The sequence below is a fragment of the Dioscorea cayenensis genome, chromosome 13 (assembly GCF_009730915.1).
Source record: "Dioscorea cayenensis subsp. rotundata cultivar TDr96_F1 chromosome 13, TDr96_F1_v2_PseudoChromosome.rev07_lg8_w22 25.fasta, whole genome shotgun sequence".
NCBI classification, from domain to species: Eukaryota; Viridiplantae; Streptophyta; class Magnoliopsida; order Dioscoreales; family Dioscoreaceae; genus Dioscorea; species Dioscorea cayenensis.
In genome coordinates, this window is record NC_052483.1 from 6,189,648 (window position 1) to 6,209,639 (window position 19,992).

General features: G+C 38.5%; 3 protein-coding genes across 3 annotated transcripts; all 3 read right to left on the minus strand.

Moving 5' to 3' along the window:
* LOC120274642 (probable disease resistance protein At1g61300) lies at nucleotides 1-3,952 on the minus strand. Its single transcript, XM_039281178.1, has 3 exons — nucleotides 3,740-3,952; nucleotides 596-3,259; nucleotides 1-42 (listed from the first exon to the last, which is right to left on the minus strand). The coding sequence occupies exons 1-3, from the start codon at nucleotides 3,950-3,952 to the stop codon at nucleotides 1-3; spliced, it is 2,919 nt and encodes a 972-aa protein (XP_039137112.1).
* A 1,959-nt stretch (nucleotides 3,953-5,911) lies between these two features.
* LOC120274516 lies at nucleotides 5,912-11,520 on the minus strand. Its single transcript, XM_039281062.1, has 2 exons — nucleotides 9,376-11,520; nucleotides 5,912-5,989 (listed from the first exon to the last, which is right to left on the minus strand). The coding sequence occupies exon 1, from the start codon at nucleotides 11,443-11,445 to the stop codon at nucleotides 9,739-9,741; it is 1,707 nt and encodes a 568-aa protein (XP_039136996.1). The 5' UTR covers nucleotides 11,446-11,520; the 3' UTR covers nucleotides 5,912-5,989; nucleotides 9,376-9,738.
* On the minus strand, nucleotides 7,091-9,566 carry LOC120274643. The gene is made up of 3 exons (XM_039281180.1): nucleotides 8,267-9,566; nucleotides 8,068-8,158; nucleotides 7,091-7,733 (listed from the first exon to the last, which is right to left on the minus strand). Exons 1-3 carry the CDS (start codon nucleotides 9,564-9,566, stop codon nucleotides 7,091-7,093), a joined length of 2,034 nt encoding a protein of 677 aa, XP_039137114.1.
* Nucleotides 11,521-19,992: the final 8,472 nt, after the last annotated feature.

A 19,992-nucleotide genomic window follows, 5' to 3' on the forward strand; every position in this document is an offset into this window, starting at 1 on the left:
TCATTCACTTCCACTAGTCGTGCATTCATCAGAGTACTCATCCTGTAAAGACAAAATTATTTAGCAAATTAATCATTCTTAATAAGTTAATGTTGCTAGTTTTAATTACAAACTTGTACATATTCTTCCATGCTTCCAACATTGTCCACGCATTTAATAATAATAATCCAATTATTATTGGTGTTATAATGGGTGCATATTGATAAACTATATATAAACTAAAATTCAAACATGATAATAAAGTAGAGAAAGAGGCATACATATGCCAAATTAATAAATGCCCCTTCCAAAGAGAGATCTTATCGAGTTAATTATATATATATATATATACACCCCTTCTAAAGTGAGATTTTATCGAGTTAATAATACATATATAATGAATTTTAAAGCTCCTTATATATATATATATATATATATATTAAAAGAACTCAGTATGAATAGCAAAAATGAATTCTATAATTATATAAAAAATCCTTATGTTTATAGCTGATTAATGAATAGAAAATTATATTAATAACCAACTTATTTTAACATTCATGAATCCACAGTACATGTGAAGAAGTTGGAAATAATAAAAGAAAACCATGAAACTTACCGGGTAGAAATTTGGCCAAAGGTCAGATGGGATGGTGGCATCATCCCACTCTAAGCTTTCCCACCATTCTCTCTTACAATCAATCAATATCATTCTTTGATTGTTGTCGTTAATGCCACTCTTGAATGGTAACTTCTTTAGATTAAAACATTGACGCACTGCTAGATTTTCAAGTTGAGGGAATTCCCACGCAAAATTGCTAATGCTCACTAATTTTGGTAGCTTTGTTATAAATGCAGATTTCAATACAGGGAATGTTGGGCTGTGTTCTGAGACTTCTTGTTGTTGGATTTCTCTCTCCTCCTCGATGTAAAACAATGTTTCTATCTCCAAACAATCATGTACATCAAGGTATAAAAGTAGAGGGAAATCCAATTCAAAATTGCTTACGCTCACAAATTTTGGTAGGTTTTTTAAATATAAATATTCCAGAGCAGGGAATGTTTGGTGATGTTCAGAGACTTCTTGTTGTTGGATTTCTCTCTCCTCCTTGATGTAAAACAACGTTTCGATCTCCGCACAATCTTGTATATGTAAAGAAGATAGACATGGGAGATGCAGGAGCCAAGCTAAATTATCCAAATTACATCCTGAGACATATAATGACTTCAACACATGAAAAAATTCTGGAGGAGATAGATCTGTCCAAATAATGTTCTGCAGTTTTTCAACATTAAATATTTCAAGCTTATTGAGATGAGTCTTCCTTCCATTCATCACAATCTGCTCAAGCTGTGGGCATGATTCAATTTTTAGTTTCTGCAAGAATCCATGATTTTTGCAACTTAAAGTGTCAAATGAAAGAGAGATGATATCCAAATTGTATAGACAAAGCTTAGTAATTGGCAAACATGAGAGTTGTTGGAAAACCTCTTGTGATACTACTCGCATTCCTATGGCTTTGACATGTTTCTTCAATTTCTGTAACTGTTCCAAGTCTACCCACCCTGATGGAAATACATCAATGACCTTCAACTTCTGTAATCTTGATATGAGATTTTCCTTTACGTTGCCAAGCCCTTCCAAATATGTGCATATCAGATATTGCAATTTCTTCAAATATACCAACTCATTTGGAAGTGATGAGATCTCTGTGCCTGAAATGTTTAGGTACTGTAAATTAACTAAACATTTGATGTCCTTTGGAAGCTCTTTGATACCAGTGTCTTGAAGATTCAAATATGTCAAATTTGGCATCTGTTTGAAAAATCCTTCAGGAATATTTTTGAAACAAAAATTAAATCGTATTATTAAACACAACAAATCAGAACACAGATGAGACAAAATTGGCAAATGCTCCACCTCCCCACTTATAAACACTCGGTTTGCGAAACTCCAGTTCTCTGCATTGATTGATGATATTTCAACGATGGGCCCATCATTTTTAAATATCCATTTATACATGTTCATCCCCCCATCAATTTTAACTATCCATTTATTCATGTTCATCCCACAGTCTGATGCTATCCACACTGCCATCTCATAAATTACATCATGTAAGCTCACAGAATCACCATCAGAAGAACACAATAAACATGATTCCTCTAGCTTCTTAAAGATATGTCTTGCTTTGCCATAAGCTTGTTGTAAATTGTCAAAATCACCGATCAGGTCTAAACCCATCCATAATCTCAACAAACCATCTGTAGATAATGACAATCGCAAAATGGACGCACACAAGAAACACTCCTGAATATCTCTAGGTAGATTATCATAACTTAATTTCAAAATCGGAAGTACTGATTTCTGCCCACCTTCAATACCTGAAATTTTTAGCGAGCTCAAAATATCATCCCACTCTTGGACAGTATTTCTGTTAGACATGGCCTTACCGACCACTTGCAGAGCAAGTGGCAAACCACCACACTTGTTCATCACTTGCCAAGCTTTTTCTTTCAACTTTTCATCTGACTCAATAACTTCTTGATTAACATTGTGCTTGAAAAGAGCCCATGCTTCATCTGGTTCCATGCATTCCACTTTAATTCTTTTGCTTGCCTCCATCCGGGCACACACATCTTCTGATCGAGTAGTGAACATCACTTTATATTTGTATGCTTTGCTAGAACCATTATTGCACACATAAGGATTGATAATTCCAAGACCAACAAGGTCTACTGGCTCCCATATATTATCCAAGAGCAATACAATTTTCTTAGTTTTCAGGGCATTGAAGATGTCTTGTTGACCAGCAGAAGAGGGCAAATGCAACTTTTTAGCAATCTCTTCCCGAAGTTCTTTCAACTGAGCATTTTGTGAAGCTTGGATAAATAGCACATGATCAAATCCCATGTTTGCATCATCATCTGACAATGATTGATTGATTTTTTTCAAGAGTGTGGTCTTGCCCACACCCCCCATGCCCCATATGCCAATTATATCGTTTGTTTTCTCTGCCAGGTAACTGCAAGCAACATTAAGGTTGGAGACGATTTTTTCCCCCACTATTTTATTTGATTCAGAGACTGGTTCAGGCTGTGGTATGTCGGTAAATTTGATTTCTGGCTGATCTTCTGTCAACTGAGTTATCTCCTCTTTTAATTTGAAAGCTTCACTGCCAATGTTATACCTTGAATAACAATTTTGAAACCAAGAGCCTGTATCACAATTACCTTTGCTATATTCCTCCAATAATTGATTTACCTTTTCTTCCGTTTTACCAGCCTGATCAAAACCGATTCATATAATGGTCAAAAATCTTTGTGAGAACATAACTTACTTTTCTATATTATAACAAATTCAAATTACTAACCAAAGCATAAATTCTATGATGTAATTAATGAATTTTGATCCGGTAGACTCGGTTCCGTGGTAACTACCATGAAACCAAGGCGTGGTTCATTCTTAGCCATGTGTTTATAAATTTTATTGTTTTTTATTATATAATTTAAGGATAAATTGGTAATTACTTTTTAGAATCCATGTTTTTTTTTACTTTAGAAGTTATTAAATCGAGGCAATCTAATGGCTGAGGTCAAGCCACATCTCGGTTGTATAATAACTATCACGGAACCGATTCCGTGGGATCATCTCTCGTAATTAATATATGCATATGCATATACAAATACATATATATCTTTATTTAGCAAAAAAAAAAAGATAAGAAAAAAAAAATTGTCTCAGGATGGTAGTAGAAGCTTTTACCTTGAGAAGCCAGCGTTCAAGTTGATTGCTACATAGTTTCCCCCTGTTTTGAGGATTATCAAGCTCTCTCTGAATATCCCTCTTCTTGGCCATGAGATCTTTCATGGCGTTGTTCAAATCATCAACTTTCTCTTTGGGGTGGAACACAAAGCTCATGTGCTGAAGCACAGCAGGGCTTTGCAAGCAAGAAAGGCAGCCCTTCACCAGATCCATGTATCTCAAAATTAATGCAAAGATTGAAAACACAGATTCAAGCTCTCTCAAACGAAATATACAGATTCAAGCTCTCTCACAAGGCACTGTTATGGTTTCTGAGATTTCCTTTTAAATGAGATTCAGACATGTCCTTGCAATTTAAAACTAAAGTAACTTAGGTAATTAACAGTTCCTTCAGTCTCATCATTTTAAAATTATAAAATAGTATACTCACGTGCTTGCTCCGCTCTTATATCACTTTAAAATATGACACTCGTTGGTTGTCTTACCGATAAACAATGAATTAAATCACAGCTAATTAATGACATGTTCCTGGCATCCTGCAAGGTCAACATGGACGTGCAGCTTCATGCAACAATGTCAAGATGCTTGGGATTCATTTTAGTACTCTTGATGTCTTTTTTAATGCAACAGTTTACAATAAATCAAATATATTTTTAAATAATTTTGAATATATCACTGTTAATTCACTTAATTAATTACAAAACATGGCAAGCAGCAAGCTGATGCTTCCTCTCATCAGCAGTTCAAAGTTTGAGTCTCTTTTCCCTCTGAACAGTTTTTCACATTTCTAAAAACTAAAAAAAAAAACAATGTTAATCAATCACAAATTCTCAAGACAAATGAAAATATACAGCAGACGTGGAGGAAGACTTAACCGGAATGGTAAAAACTGAAGTACACAGAATACTGGATTCAAGAGAAAAATGTTTTTTAAAGAAAGGATTGTCCTCAAATTGATAAATGTTTAGTTCATAAAATTAGTCAATCATTCATAACAAATTAAATCAAAGAAGTTAGCTTCCATTTTATATGGATTCTTCTTTTGATGAGAACAAACAACAAGTTGGATGTGCAAACGTACATTTTTAATTATTCATATACATGTCATGTGCATTTTTAATTATTCATAGCTTTACCTTATGAACCCAATTCTGAAGCTAATCAGTGGGTTGTTTTCCTCTGTTTTGAGGAATATTAAGCTCTCTGTCTCTCTCAATACCATGCTTCTTGGCCATGAGATCTTTCATGGCACTTTCTAATCTATCAAGTTTCTCTTTGGTATAAAACACATAGCTTCATTAGATCAAACATGTCGCTGGTAGAGACTCTAATTAAACACAAGATGATGCTATGAGTTAATGAAAAAGATGGGTTAGCGCAGACCGTTTAATATTTAAGAAACAACAACTGCTTCTCCGGCTATATTTAAAATACATATAACCATTGATTATTGTTATTATTCATCATTTAGATGTATAATATAATATAATATAATATAATATTGATTGGTGCGTTATATGATATATCAACAGCAAAGGACAGACATTTACCTTTTTAAATGTCAAGATCGGTTGAGTGAGGGTTCTTTTCTATGGATGAAATCTTTTTCCTATAGAATTGGATTTTTTTTTTTTTTGGGGAAGAAGAGCTGATTCAGCTATTTATTCAAAAAACAAAGGACCAAATATACACAAAAGAAAAAAACATAGCAAGAGAAACTAAACACACTAGCAAAAACCTACAAAGCTGAAAAGAGAACACAAAGGAACAAACAAGACAAATACAGATTACAAAGAAGAAGCTACATGAAAATTCCACTTCTATTAAGATGCTTCATCAACCAAAATGGGAGCTCCCTGCCATGATGAAAGAGAGTTAGAGCATGAGAATTTAGCCCACGATAGGCCAAAATATCGGCAACATTCAACCAAGATCTAGGCACTATGTGAATCTGAGGATTTCCAAAACAAGAGAGAAAATCAGAGATGTTGGATATCAGTGGTTGAATGCGCCAAGAAATGAAGGCATTTTCAGACAAAATAGCTCTGTGAAGATCGCTGTTTGCAATGAAAATAGTTCGAATGTGAATATTTGAATCCAATATGCTCCCCAAAGCAGCAATCAAAGCAAGAGCCTCAGCTTCTAATGCTGAATCTGCAGAATTGTTACACCAGCCCGCACTGATAAATTTTGAAGAAGAGTCAGCGATGTAAAAACCGGCACCAGCATTCAAAGACTCACAATTACAAACTGCAGATACAAAAAGGAAAGGGCTGTTAAATACTGAAAAATTATTGATGATTAACTTTTTTCCAGACAGATAGGTTTGAGAAGAAGAGTATTCCCTGACATGATGTATAGCGCGGCATGGTATAGAGGGGAAATCTGGAACTTTATTTCTAAACACTAAATCACACCTTGCTTTCCAAAGTAACCAAACAGCAACAGCAATGACCGATTGGGCATATATATCAAGATCAGGATTGGACGGGCAGATCCAAGAACCATCAGTGAAACCATAATTAAAGCGAACATGTTTACCAATGGCTGAACTAATAGACCTCCAGATAAATTGAGCTTTAGGACAAGAATTGAACAAATGTTCAGTGGTTTCAAAATCCAAACTGCAAAACCCACACATAGTTTGAGGGCCAAGATTCAGTCTATAGAGGTAATCATAGGTTTTAATGCCATTATGAAACAACAACCAAAGAAAATGTTTGGGTCTGGGAGCTATTTTGAGACGCCAAACATTTTCCCAACCATCCCAATTGTCCCGGCTATCAACAGATTTGTTGAAATGAGAATACACCATAGCAGTGAGCTTGTTTTGCTTTGATTTAGGATACCATACCCATTTATTTACAAAAGAAGAACTGATACGATTGTTACCCAGATATTCCAAATTCAAAAATTCACCAAACACCTCATGTAACAAGGACAGGTTCCAGCAACCATTAACATAAAGATCCGACAAGCTAATCAGTTGATAATTGAAATCCATATTGAAATATGTAGGTTTAAAAGCCAGCGGAATTTCAAAATACCAAGGGTCCTTCAAAAAATCAGTTTGAACAGGGTGAAAATGTTGCAACCACAAATTGGGCTTGATAATATTTGCATTTAGCCACAGACCTCGGAAGAACCACGAACAATTTGCAGGAATGGAGTCAGACCAGAAATTGACAGAACCATACTTGTCAAGTAAGATGTCAACCCAAATGGAATTTTGGTGATTAAGGTAACTAAACACATTTTTAGCCATAATAGAAGTTTTGGTTACACGCAAATTTCGAATAGAGAGACCCCCCTCAGATTGAGCAAGTGTAATATCTGTCCATTTAACTGAGTTCATGCCTTTTCTATTGCCATCTTTAGACCAGAAAAATGTCCTAGCAATTTAGAGATGCCATCCAAGATAGTGTCAGGGACAGGATAGACTGAGAGATAGTAAACAGGGAAAGACATAAGGACAGAATTAATTAGAATTTTTTTCCCAGCCATAGAGATTTTAGAGTGTTTCCAACAAGACACAGATTTCTCAGTTTTAGCAATCAAGTTGGAAAACAAGGACATAGCTAAGCGTCTAGGAGAGATAATCATCCCCAGATAGGTAAACGGGAATGAACCAGCGTTAAAACCAAGAATGCTACATATACTGTTATTGAGTCTTCTATTGAAATGAGAAGGAAAATATATGCTAGATTTGGATTTATTCGCACGCTGACCAGTTAAACTCTCATATATGGAAAAGCATAAATTAATGTTACGAGCAGATTTCCTGGTCGCCTGAGTGATAAGAATAAGATCGTCAGCATACATAAGATGGTTGAAATTGTTTCTGAGAGAAGGATTGAAACCAGGAATCATTTGGTTATGCATTGCAAAATTTAAAATAGCTGACAAGTTCTGGGCAACAAGGATAAAAAGATAAGGTGACAAAGGATCTCCCTGACGAAGACCCCTAGAAGGCTTTATCCATGAGGATGGTTGTCTATTAATTAATAATGAATAAGAAGCAGAACTAATACAGACCCTAATCCACGAGATCCATTTGCTAGGAAAATTCATCCGGTATAAGGTGGCAAGAATAGCATTCCAACTCATGGTATCATAGGCTTTTTCAATGTCTATCTTAACAATCATCCTCGGGGGGGTTCAAAGAATCTCTATCCATTGTGTGAACCACTTCTTGTAAGGCAATAATGTTGTCCGAAGGACTGCGATTAGCTATAAAGCCACATTATTCACGACCAATAATACGCGGAAGAATCATTTTGAGACGATTAGCTAAAATTTTAGAAACAATTTTATAACAAACATTACACAAGGAGATAGGACGGAAATCAGTAACCAATTTAGGAGTAGGCACTTTAGGAATAAGAGCAATAAACGTGCGGCCCCAAGCATTTGGAATAACTGAATTTTTAAAAAAGTGACTAACAGCTTCAAATAAAGAATCCCCAATCACATCCCAGAAGAAGCAATAAAACTCAGTATTAAAGCCATCGGGACCGGGACTCTTACCAGACGGGAGGGATTGGAGAGCATGGAGGACTTCCACCTTGGTAACTTCCTTAATCAAAGACTCACATTCAACAGACGAAACCAAAGGGAGATCATTGGGTAAAGCATGAAAAATATCTACAATAGTATTGTTCGAAGAATCAGTCCAAAGATTAGAGAAAAAATCACAGAAAATCTTATCAATGTCCATACGATCAGTGAAACAAACACCATTGGGATCATTGATAAGGGAAATAGAATTATGATGATTACGAATCCTGATGGAATTATGAAAAAAATTGGTATTTAAATCACCACAATGTACCCAAAGCAACCGAGCTCTTTGGGCCCATTTGGAGTAATTTTGCCGATGAAGAGCAGCGAGTTTGTTATAAAGAGAATAAAGATTATCAGACGAATTATCAATGCTACCATTTAACTGATCCCGGGCCTCAGCCTCCAAAATCTCCAATTCAAGATTGTTGATAGAGGCATCAATAGGACACAGACCAATTTTCTTCCAAGAAATAAGCTTGGCTCTGGTACGAGAAATAAGATGCGAAAAAGCATGCATAGGGTTGGAGTGAGGAAGAAAGTTCCAAGCATGTCGGACCGCAGAGTGGCAATCAATATAATCTAACCAGAAGTTGTCAAATCTGAAAATTTTCTTACGGTTAAAAATACGGGGAGAGAGGGTGAGAAGGAGAGGGGCATGGTCAGAAAAGAGGCGGGGAAGATGTTTTATGAAATATGTTTCAAACAAGGCAGAGCAGCAAGGATTAAGCAAACACCTGTCTAAGAGAGCCCATTTCCTGGCAGTACCAGCTTGGTTATTACACCAGGTAAATTTACTACCAGAAAAATTAACCTCAAGAAGGTTATTAGCAATAATAAAATCCGAGAAAACACGAGCTTTACGGCGGTAATAGAGATGAGAGCCACCCCGTAATTCATTTAAAGAAACAATAGAATTAAAATCCCCTATCAGAATCCAGGGAAGATTAATAGAAGCTAAATCAGAGAGCTCTTGCCAAACGGAGTACTGGTTTTGGATACGAGAAGGGTTATAGATTGTAGAAAGAATCCAAGACTCGTTTTTAGAATTAGTAATCACTAGGTGCAAGGCATACCTGGATTTAACAATCGGGGTAACCATACCGATATCCCTTTGCCAAGTGACGATGATTCCACCAGAGTATCCATCGGCCTCAATAGCAGCCCAGGCCCAGTTGCGATCTAATTTAGCACTGAAAGAATCAAGCCGAGCGGAGTTCGCACGAGTTTCCACAATACAAAAGAAAATAGGATTGATACTTTTCATCATATGTTTAATACGAGCAGAGGTATCCCGGCCAGAGACTCCCCTACAATTCCAACACACAAGTTTAGTGATTTTGTCTATCATGGGAAACAATGGTATTAGTAGAGTAAAAGTAGAAAGAAATTCAATCAGAGCCGAAAAAGGATAGACTTCAATCAACAAAGGACTTCCCTTAAAGAGAAGGGCCCTGCCCCTGAGTAGCCGCACCATCAATATCAAGTCTTCCCTTCTTGTGCAGAGAAGAGGAAGATTGCGGATCATGTCGATCTAGAGCTTCTTTTCGTAGACCATTCGTATACTGAACCAATGTCATAGAGTCATCTGGTTCTTCAGGATCATCATATTCTGACATGGCACAGTCACTATCATCTTCATCAGTCTCTTCTTCCCCAGAATCACTCATAGAGAGATCAGAGTTTTCTAGCAAAGGAGAGGGATTCAAAGCTCCAGTGACTTGCACAATGGCTAAAGCATGAGAAGGAGGGGGAGGGGCAAGGTTGGACCTAGCTGGTGGGTCATCTGAAGTCCGAAGGATAGGAGGAAGAGAGTGGGTCTGACAAGGCTGCTTCATTTTCTTCTTGGAACTCACAGAGGGATTGGGACAAGGCACTGGGTCAGGATTGTTTAGAGAACCAACGTCTCTTTTTTCAGTTGGAACTAGAGCCATGGACAAGTCCATATCGAGAACAGGAACAGGAGTCAAGTCAGCAGTAATGCCCGCCTCCTGAACAGGGATGTGAGTAAAAGCATTGGATCGTTCTCCAGAAAAGCCACCTCTGCCGCGAGAGGAAAATCCTCCACGTGGCGAGCGAGAGTTCCCAAAACGAGGCCAAACTTTGGGATCATCGACAGTGGGTCTCACATGCGCCTCACGTGATGCTGGGTTCCCAGCACCACCACCGGCGCCACCGCGGCCACCACCTCTCCCTCTTCGTCGAGAAACTAACATCCAAGGACCGAAATCAGTATCAGCACTCTCAGACAGACTATCATCATGGAGTGGAGGCATAGCACCGTCCCTTGCCTCCATGCCATTGTTCTGGGATACAGAATCCTCCCTTATCTCCATCCCGTTGGGTTCGCCTTGAACATGAGACGGGGGTGACAAGGGACGATTTAGATTCCTAGAACTTCGGCGGCTGCAGAGATTCGAGCCATGACCAACCATACCACAATGGTAGCAGAAAGTAGGGAGCTTTTCGTACAGAACAACCACGAACACCCTGTTCTCGTCATCCCCAAGCCAAAAACCTTGCTTCAAAGGCTTGGAAAGATCTATCTCCAAGCAAACGCGGGCATATCTTGACCTGGACATGGAAAGAGTGAACTCGTCTATCTTCAACAAACGCCCTAAAGAGGAGGAAATGGTTTCAAGGGTCTCCCCATCCCAGAATTCCACTGGTAAATTATGTAATTGAACCCAAATGACCGCAGAGGAAAGTTTGGTGAAAGCTGGTTCAAAGAAAGGCTTCCATGGCGCAAGTTGAAGAATAGCTCCATTGACAGCCCATGGACCATCAAACAGAATTTTTTGAGAAATTTCAAAAGATTCACATCTAAACAAAAGATAACCATTCGGTAGATCAGAAATACTGATTTCACCAATATCATTCCACTTGGACTGAAGGATAGATTTAACTTGATCGAACGGGGGTGGCTTGCCAAAGAATTTGCCAAGCAAAGAATGTTGAATGCGAAGACGAGCTCTGGCCATAGCATCCCCATCTAGGCGGATAAATTCAGATGTTGAAGCCTTGAGTTTTCTCAGCACTGGTCCTTCCACCAACGGAGAAGGAGTTTGATTTGGACGGTTCTTAACAGCAGCAACTATCTCCGCCCAAGAAGGGGGAGAAGAGGAATTTGGTCCCCCGCTTGCCATGGCAAGAGGGGAGAAGAAACGAGACTCTCAGGAGGGGGAAAATCAGAGGGGAGAAGAAACGAGGGTCACTGTTTATAGAATTGGATTTTTAGCAAAGATGAAAATGAACTAAACGTAGTGACATATATTATTATTTATCAGTGGATACTAATGTTGTTTCAACATTTAAAGGAACATATTTTTTTTTAAAATACTAATAAATTAGAAGATTGGCATCAAATTGGTGATTTTTATTTCATGAAGTTAGTCAATCATTTACAACAAATCAAATTGGAGTGGTTAGTTTTCATTTTTCATGGATTCTTGTTTTGATCAGGATATGTAGCTTATATATATATATATATATATCCCTTTCAATTTTTTGTTAATTAAATATAATTTATAGTAACAGAATATTTTATAAAACTGAATTTTATGTCTTTTGGGAAAGCAGACATAAACTTAAGTTTATTTCATTTATTATTAAAATTTCCATAATCAATGATGTTTGACTTGATACTAAGTAATATGCATTATTAAGATATACATTGGGTACATAATACATTTATTACCAAATAATTAATCGCCATCACATCTAAATAAACGTTCAAAGTAAATAGTCATGTTGTAATACAACATGATCAATGATTGGTCATGTTTCAACATAATAATAATAATTATATAACCATTTCAAAAAATTATATATATATATATATATATAGTTGAATTAGTTAGCTAATTAATGATGATAAAAGGATAACTTAAAAGAACAATTCAAAGAAGAATGGGTATAGTTGAAATAATTACCTAATTAATTATTTTTTAATAATAAAGACGTGAGACGCATCTGCTAAAAGAACCTACCGTAAAAAAAAAACATATACCATCGAAAACTTTACTCGTCCACATCATATGAAGATTTTGAGTTTTTCTTTTAATTAATTTTTTAACTATAGGTGACAAGTACTTTCCATTTAAAAAAATTATCAAATGGACAAATAGATATGGACATGCACCAGTTACGGTAACTTATAGACCTTCTAAAATAATTTTCCCACTCTACAACCTCGGAGGGTGAAACTAGAGTGGGGAATGGGCCGACTTTATGCCCTGCTCGGTTTGGAACCGCTAATCAATGGTGAAAGGCGCTTACTTCAAGTGAGACAAAATGTTTAGGTCACGAGTTAGACTTTGAGGGAGTGTGAAATACCCGACTAAGCAAAACAATAACTGACTTATACAGAGTTTTGTTATGTGTCTCACTAAGGTGGGCCGATATCTTACAAAAAAGGGCCTCTCACCAATTGATCTGCGGATTATTGGTGAGAGGCACTCACTTCAAATGAGACAAAAGGCTTAGGTCAAGAGTTTAACTCCAAGCAATACTTGGCTTGTGATGAGGTATGTTCTGGGTCTCATTGAGGTGGGCTTGTTTTTCATAATAATAATAATAATAATAATAATAATAATATAACTTTTCAAGAAATAATATATATATAGTTGAATAGTTAAATTAATTACCTAATTAATTATTTTTTAATAATAGAATGGTGAGACATCTTCTGAAAGAACTGTTGGGGGTTTGCCGATAATGTAACAGTGAAAAAGACTACGGAAGTCACTGTAGCAATTTCAATGTTCACATGTGGCCTTTATACGGGGCGCAAGCTTGACCGTAAACCTCTGTCTACTTTATGCAGGCGCAAGCTTATCTGTGAGCCTTTCTATCTACCACTACTGTAGCAAAGTTACTGCATGAGGAATACTACTCATTGCAATGTAGCAAATCACTGTTCATGTGCGAAGCTCATGCCGCCGCAAATCACTCGTGAACTTCACTGCCAATCTTGTGCAGCCCGTATGCTGCCCCGCATAAGCTGCAAACAACCTTGTGAAGCTTCCTTGAGGCTTCAAAGGTATTCTCAAAGCTTCTACAATGTATCATTGCTTCAAACCAAGCATAAAACACTACCAAATTCCTCAATTCTTGTTAGAATGAGATGAACAAACATACAACAATGCAAGAGCACAATTTTAGCGTGAAAAACCCTTCGAATCGACGGAAAAATCACGGAACTCCTTAGAGCCTCTTAAACATGCATCCACTATGTCAACAATGGGTTACAATGGTTCCTCTCTAGCTAACTAGAGGTTACATGCATGAGAGCAATAACATTCATAAGAGAGGGTTTTTTATGACATTACCACCATTATCATCGCCAAGGATGGATAACAAACAACAAATAGAGGTAAAGGAAAGATCAAACCTAATCAATAGGTAGGGTTTCTTGCAAGGAATCTTTTCCCAGAGTTTGAGTGAGATCCGACGATGTTTGACAGTCCTATCTCCTTGCCCTAACTCTCTTCCCTTTCTCTCCTCTTTTTGGTTCTTGGTGGTAGCTCTTTCTCTCTCTTCTTTCTCTCTCACATGTTGCACAGTCACCCCCCACACACTCCCCCAAGAAGGACTCTTTCTCATTCACAATCAATGAGAGATTTTTAGTGTGCGAAATTATCTTAGCCCTTCACTTCTTCATTATTGACATAGCTTCATTTTTTTTTTTCATTTTTAATTTAGACCAAGTTCAAGATTTATTTTTCTTTGTTGGTAGCCCACCAAATGGGCTGAAACCCAACAAGAGCATACCTTAAAAAACACATACACCATGAAAGACTTTGCTAGTTGTTTTAAAATAATTTTACTCCTAATTAATGAGTGTTTTACTCCTAATTAATGCGTGACTTGTCCACATCAAAGGACTATTTTATTTGAGTTTTTTATTTAAATAATTTTACTCTTTAATTTGTGACTTATCAATTTTTTTTTTTTTTTAACTTTGCTTGTGATCCAAGGAAAACTAATAAAATATTTGAAATTTTGATTTGTGTTAGTTAGTGCCGACATTTATTATTAATTTAATCTAAGGTTCATGAATTACCTATCAAAGAATTCAACTTTAAATAAGTTTTTTTTTTTTAATTTGTACCCACTTAATATTTTCCTAATCAACTTTTAATGATTCTCCGGTGGAAACTAGAGTTGGCTATGAATGTGTAGACATCTTTGGAAGAATAGTGATAGTATATAAAATTATTAGTGTTTTTTTATCAGTTGTCATGATCTCCAGAAGGTTATTGATGGATAGGTAGTGCTTTCATGGCAAACTCGTCAATTAATTACTGAACTCCACCAATTGCTCTTCGCATGGGCTATATTTGTTTTAATTCCATTGGCATGGATTGGTTGGCTTCTTCTTTGGCCGGGCATGACATTCACTTAGTTTCTCTCTCCTTATTTCACTGTGGTTTGGAAAGCCCTAGATGGTTGAGAGAGCAAGATTCATGTTTTAGAACAGACAATTATAAAGATCAAATGATGCTCAACATTTGGATGCTCATCAATTAAAGCATAACTCTTCTCCGTGAACCTGAACCTCTTCTCCTCTCTCCGTCCCTCTCCCCCTCTTGCCATGGCAAGTGGGGGACAAGCTCCCACCGCAACTTCCCAGCGCTCTCCCACATCCACTTGGGCCTAGATTGCCTCCAAATTCACTTCAACCCAAGAACTCTCTCCACTCCATAATCCCTCAGTCCTCAATAAGCTTAAGGAAACTACTTCTAATTTCATTAAACTTGATGCAGACACTCTGAACCGGGCACGCATGCGTTTTCAGCACTCTCTCTTCGGGTTGGTAAGCCTCTCTCTTTCGAGCAAGTGAAACTGATCCTTTTGAAAAAGTGGGAAAACTTTGGAGAAATTCTTATTTCGGATTTTCCTAACGGCTTTCTCCTCATCCGTTGCTCTTCTCAAACCATCTTGCAATGCTTGCTATCTGATGGTCCATGGACCATTAATGGCATCATCCTCCAGTTGTCTCCTTGGAAACCATACTTTGAACCAAGTTTTACTAAACTCACCACCGCAGCAATTTGGATTCAACTCCACAACCTTCCGATCGAGTTCTGGAGTGGTGACACTCTTGAAACCATTACAAACCACCTGGGCAAGCTTTTGAAAATTGATGAGCTTACTCTTTCACTATCTCGTACTAAATATGCTAGAGTTTGTATTGAACTTGATCTATCCAAATCTCTGTGTAAGGGTTTCTGGCTCGGCGATGATTCTCATCGGATCTTCACTGTTGTCCTCTATGAGCGACTTCCGACTTTCTGCTACTCATGTGGGGTAATTGGTCACGGCTCTAATTCCTGTAGCGGGTTCAAGCAACCGGGAAGGCTACTGTCTCGCAGCCCCCTCGTCCTCCGCGAGGGAAGGAGGTCAGATAGGAGCCTTCTCCCTCGGTGGTTGGGCTTGATGCAGGTACTATTTTTTTCCCCCTGTTCTTGCAAGCACTGACCCTTTGGAGCCTTCGTCCGTTGAGCTAGACCAGGATTTCGGGCCTTGGCTTCTCGTCTCCCGCCGGCGAGGCCCTTCCCGTTCCCGCGGTGGCAGTGCCCGTGCACCCACTGCGGCTGAGGGATCGGCAGCCGTACCGCAGAACGAGAGCCAAGTGGCTAGGGGTCCCTCTGTCTACAGTACATGTGGCGGTCTGCGAGGAGGGGCTAGTGGGCGGCGGCACGGCTCTCACGTCTCCTCGCACGACTCCCCGTGCCCTGACATCAGTGTTCCTACTGTTGGTTCTGTACCTATTGCCCCACCCGTTACTCTGGTAAATGTCTCTTGGGACTCTGGTTCGCGCCCTCCCAATGAGCATAGGGACTCCACTGTTTCTTCTGACACCCCATTTCCTGTCACTTCAAACGTCTTGTTGGGCGCTAACCCGTCTCCCACTCAACTCCATCCTCCTTATCCCGAGAAAAATGGACCGTTGATTTCTCGGAACAGCTCCCCTCCTCCTGTCCTTTTGTCTTCTATTGGAGAAAACCCATCTCTCAATCCTGCAAACCCTATCTCGGATCATCTGAAGCTTGTGGGTCAAGTATCTGGTGTTCTGGAAGAGGGCTCTATGGATGAGGATAGTGACCCAGATGGTTCTGCTTCTGAGGATTCGGATGACCAAATGTCTGAAGAAGAAGATGAACCGGATGACCTCATGACGTTAGATCAATATCAAGAAGAAGCACGGTGAGTTGCGCTAATTCGGAAGGGATCTATCTTAGATGTCGAAACCCAGAAAAAGGGAAGATTAGAAGTGGGAGAGGCCAGCCACTCCTGTCTTTGTTTCTTTTCCTGCTTCCTCTTAGCAGGGAGTCACTATTACCTTCTCACTTTGTCTTATGATGAGTGCTAAAACTATAGGTTGCTGGAATTGCAGGGGCCTTTCCTCCCGGAATACCCTTGCTCGCATCTTTTGACTTATTTGCCAGAATAACCTCTCCATCTTCTGTCTTGTTGAAACGAGAGCTAACTCTGATCGGATTGGTAAGTTTTGCTCTAAACTTTCCAGGCTTTGGGATTGGGCGTCCATTCTTGCTGAGGGTTTCTTTGGCGGTATTCTTGTCTTCTGGAAAAAAGGTATTGGCCAAGTAAGCCCCATCGCCTCTTCTCGCCGAGTTCTCCATCTTGTGATCTCTTCCTGTTACTTTAACGAAGCCATCATCTCTGTCATTTATAATTCCAATCGCTTCTCTTCTCAATGTGCGGTTTGGCATGAGCTTTCCAAAATCTCGTCTATTCCTATCCCTTGGCTTATTATCGGTGATTTCAACTCCATTTTGTTCAGAAATGAACATAAAGGTGGTCGTTATTACTACTATTCTCGCAAAGCGTATTTTTTTCGGAATTTCGTCGATTCTAATAATCTTTTCGATCTTAATTTTTCGGGCTCTCCCTTCACTTGGTGCAACAACCAGCGCGGGCTTTCTCGCCGCTTGGCCTGTTTGGATCGCTGTATTGTTAATTTAAATTAGATTTCCTGTTTTCGAAATTTTTCTCTCAAACATCTTTCTCGCAATTTTTCGGACCATTCTCCCCTCATTTTATCTATCTCCGACCACATTAGCATTAATCGTTATATTTTTAAATTTGATAATTTTTGGCTAGATTTCACAAGTTGTCATGACACTGTTAGAGAAGCTTTGCGCTCCCCTTCTCATGGTAATCCTCTTCATATTCTCACTCATCTACTATCTCGTATCAGATTTAAGCTCGCTAATTGGAAGTCTAATGGTATCTCTTCATTAGATTCTGCTCTTATTCGTACTGAAGCTGATATCCTTAATCTTGAAAGTTTGGATGAGTCTTTTGATTCGCAGATGGGCCTTACTGTCAAATATGCCAAGCTTGCTGCAATTCAAAGACAAATTTCTATAAAATGGGCTCAACGGGCTAAGCTTCTCTGGGTTTGTGATGGTGACAAGAATACCAGTTTCTTTCATACCTCGGCCCGCATTCGAGCTCACCATAACCATATCTCTTTCATCTTGGATGCCACGGGTAACACCTATTCTGACCATTCTAGCATTGAACATGCCTTTATGAATTTTTATTCTAATCTTTGGTCTGGTTCCTGCGACTCTGGTCTTATTGACCTCAATGATTTTATTTATGCTTTGCCTAACGATCTTCCCAGACTTTCTTTTGATTCCGGTCAGAATCTCATTCGTGAGGTTACTAGGGAGGAGATCTACTCTGCTCTCCTTGATCTCCCCACTGGTAAATCCCCTGGCCCGGATAGCTTTAACGTTGAATTTTATCGCTTTTTTTGGAATGATATCGGTGACCGTATTGTTGATGCTATTAATTATTTTTTTCACACGTCTCACCTTCCCACCTCTTGGGGTAGAACCTTTATTACTTTGATCCCTAAAAAGACTAATCCCCGGCTGGTCTCGGATTTTTCGCCCTATTTCTCTGTGCAATGTCTGTTATAAAATCATTTTAAAAATCCTCTCGAATAGACTCAAGCCTGTTCTCCCTACGTTGGTAGGTAGAGAGCAAGCGGGGTTTATTTCGGATAGGGGAGCTTTTGATAATGCTATAACAGTTCAGGAGGTGGCTCACTCTCTCGAATTTGATCGTATCTGCCCCCCTAGGATAATGATTAAATTAGACATTGAGAAGGCTTATGATACGCTCAGTTGGACTGCAATTCTTGCAACCTTGACCAAAATGAACTTCCCTGACACTTGGGTTTCTTGGATTCGGGCCAGTCTATCGGCTTCCTCTTTCTCTATCCTTATTAATGGTGTTCCTTCCCCCTGGTTTTCCTCCTCTAGAGGTATCCATCAGGGCGATCCTTTATCCTCGTATTTGTTCATTCTTGTTGCTCACAATCTTTCTGCTATTTTGAATCGCGCTATGATGTTGGGCATGATTCCTGGTTTTGATCACAATCTTCACTTGAATTTCAATCATCTAATGTTTGCTGACGATATCATTTTGATTACTCGTGCCACCGATCGATGACGCGAAATATCAACCTCTGTTTGAATATTTATTCCCGCTTAAGCGGCGTGATCCTAATCATGCCAAATCTCAAATCTTCCTTCCTTCTGGTTTAATAGTAGAGTTGCCCGATAGCATTAGCCATATTTTTGGGCTTCAATCTGCTACCTTTCACGACTTATTTGGGTATCCTCATTTCTCCTAAAACAAATTAGTGTTCATTCTTTCAAAGCCTATGATTGATAAGATTAGATTTACGTATGTGCCCGATGGAAAACCTATAAGCTCTCTTCTGCAACCAAAGCTACTATTATCAACTCTTCCCTCCTTTCTATTCCAACTTATTACCTCTCAGCCTACCCTGTTCCTGACTCTGTTGTTAACGATATAACCCGTATTGTCAGGGATTTCTTTTGGTTTAAAGGCGGCAATGGAAAGGGCATCCATGCAGTTAATTGGAGCAGTGTTACTGATAAAAAATCTGAGGGAGGCTTGGGGCTTCGGAACCTCCTTCATTCCAAGTACTCCCTGATGACCAAAAATGTCTTTAAATATCTAAATTCTGATCACGTTTACTGGGTTGATATTGCTCGACTCAAGTATGGTTGCATTAATTTCTGGACTAATTCTATACCTTCTAAATGTTCCTGGATTTTTTGAGGTATTTGCCGTGCTGCGGGTATTTTAAAACCAAATCTTTGGATTAAAATTGTTAACCCTTTAAGAACTTCTTTCTTGACGGACCCTTGGCTTTTTGAAGTTCCTATTGCTTTCAAGCCAACTTTTTTTAATGTTGATGCTGAGTTTCATGAGGTCTATCTTTCGGATCTTTATGCTGATGGTCATTGGAATCATGAGCTGCTTTTACTTTTGTTTGGTGATTACTTAAGCTCTCTAATCCCCAATTTCTGTACTTTTGACTTTGTTGATTGTAATTACTGGGTCTAGCATCCTCAGTCTTCTAACTTAAAGATCTTTTCAGCTATATATAACCATCTTAATCACAATTCTGATCCGAACTTAGTTTGGGATGGTTGGATTAAGCTGTGGAAACTTCAGGTTGCCCCTCGTGTTAAGCATTTCATTTGGCTTATGTTACATGGCAGAATTTCTACTACTGATTTTCTCAGCAGCATTAATCTTGGTCCTAGAACTTTGTGTGTTTTCTGCAGTATTGACTCTGAATCTATTGAGCATTTATTCAAGGATTGTTGCTATGC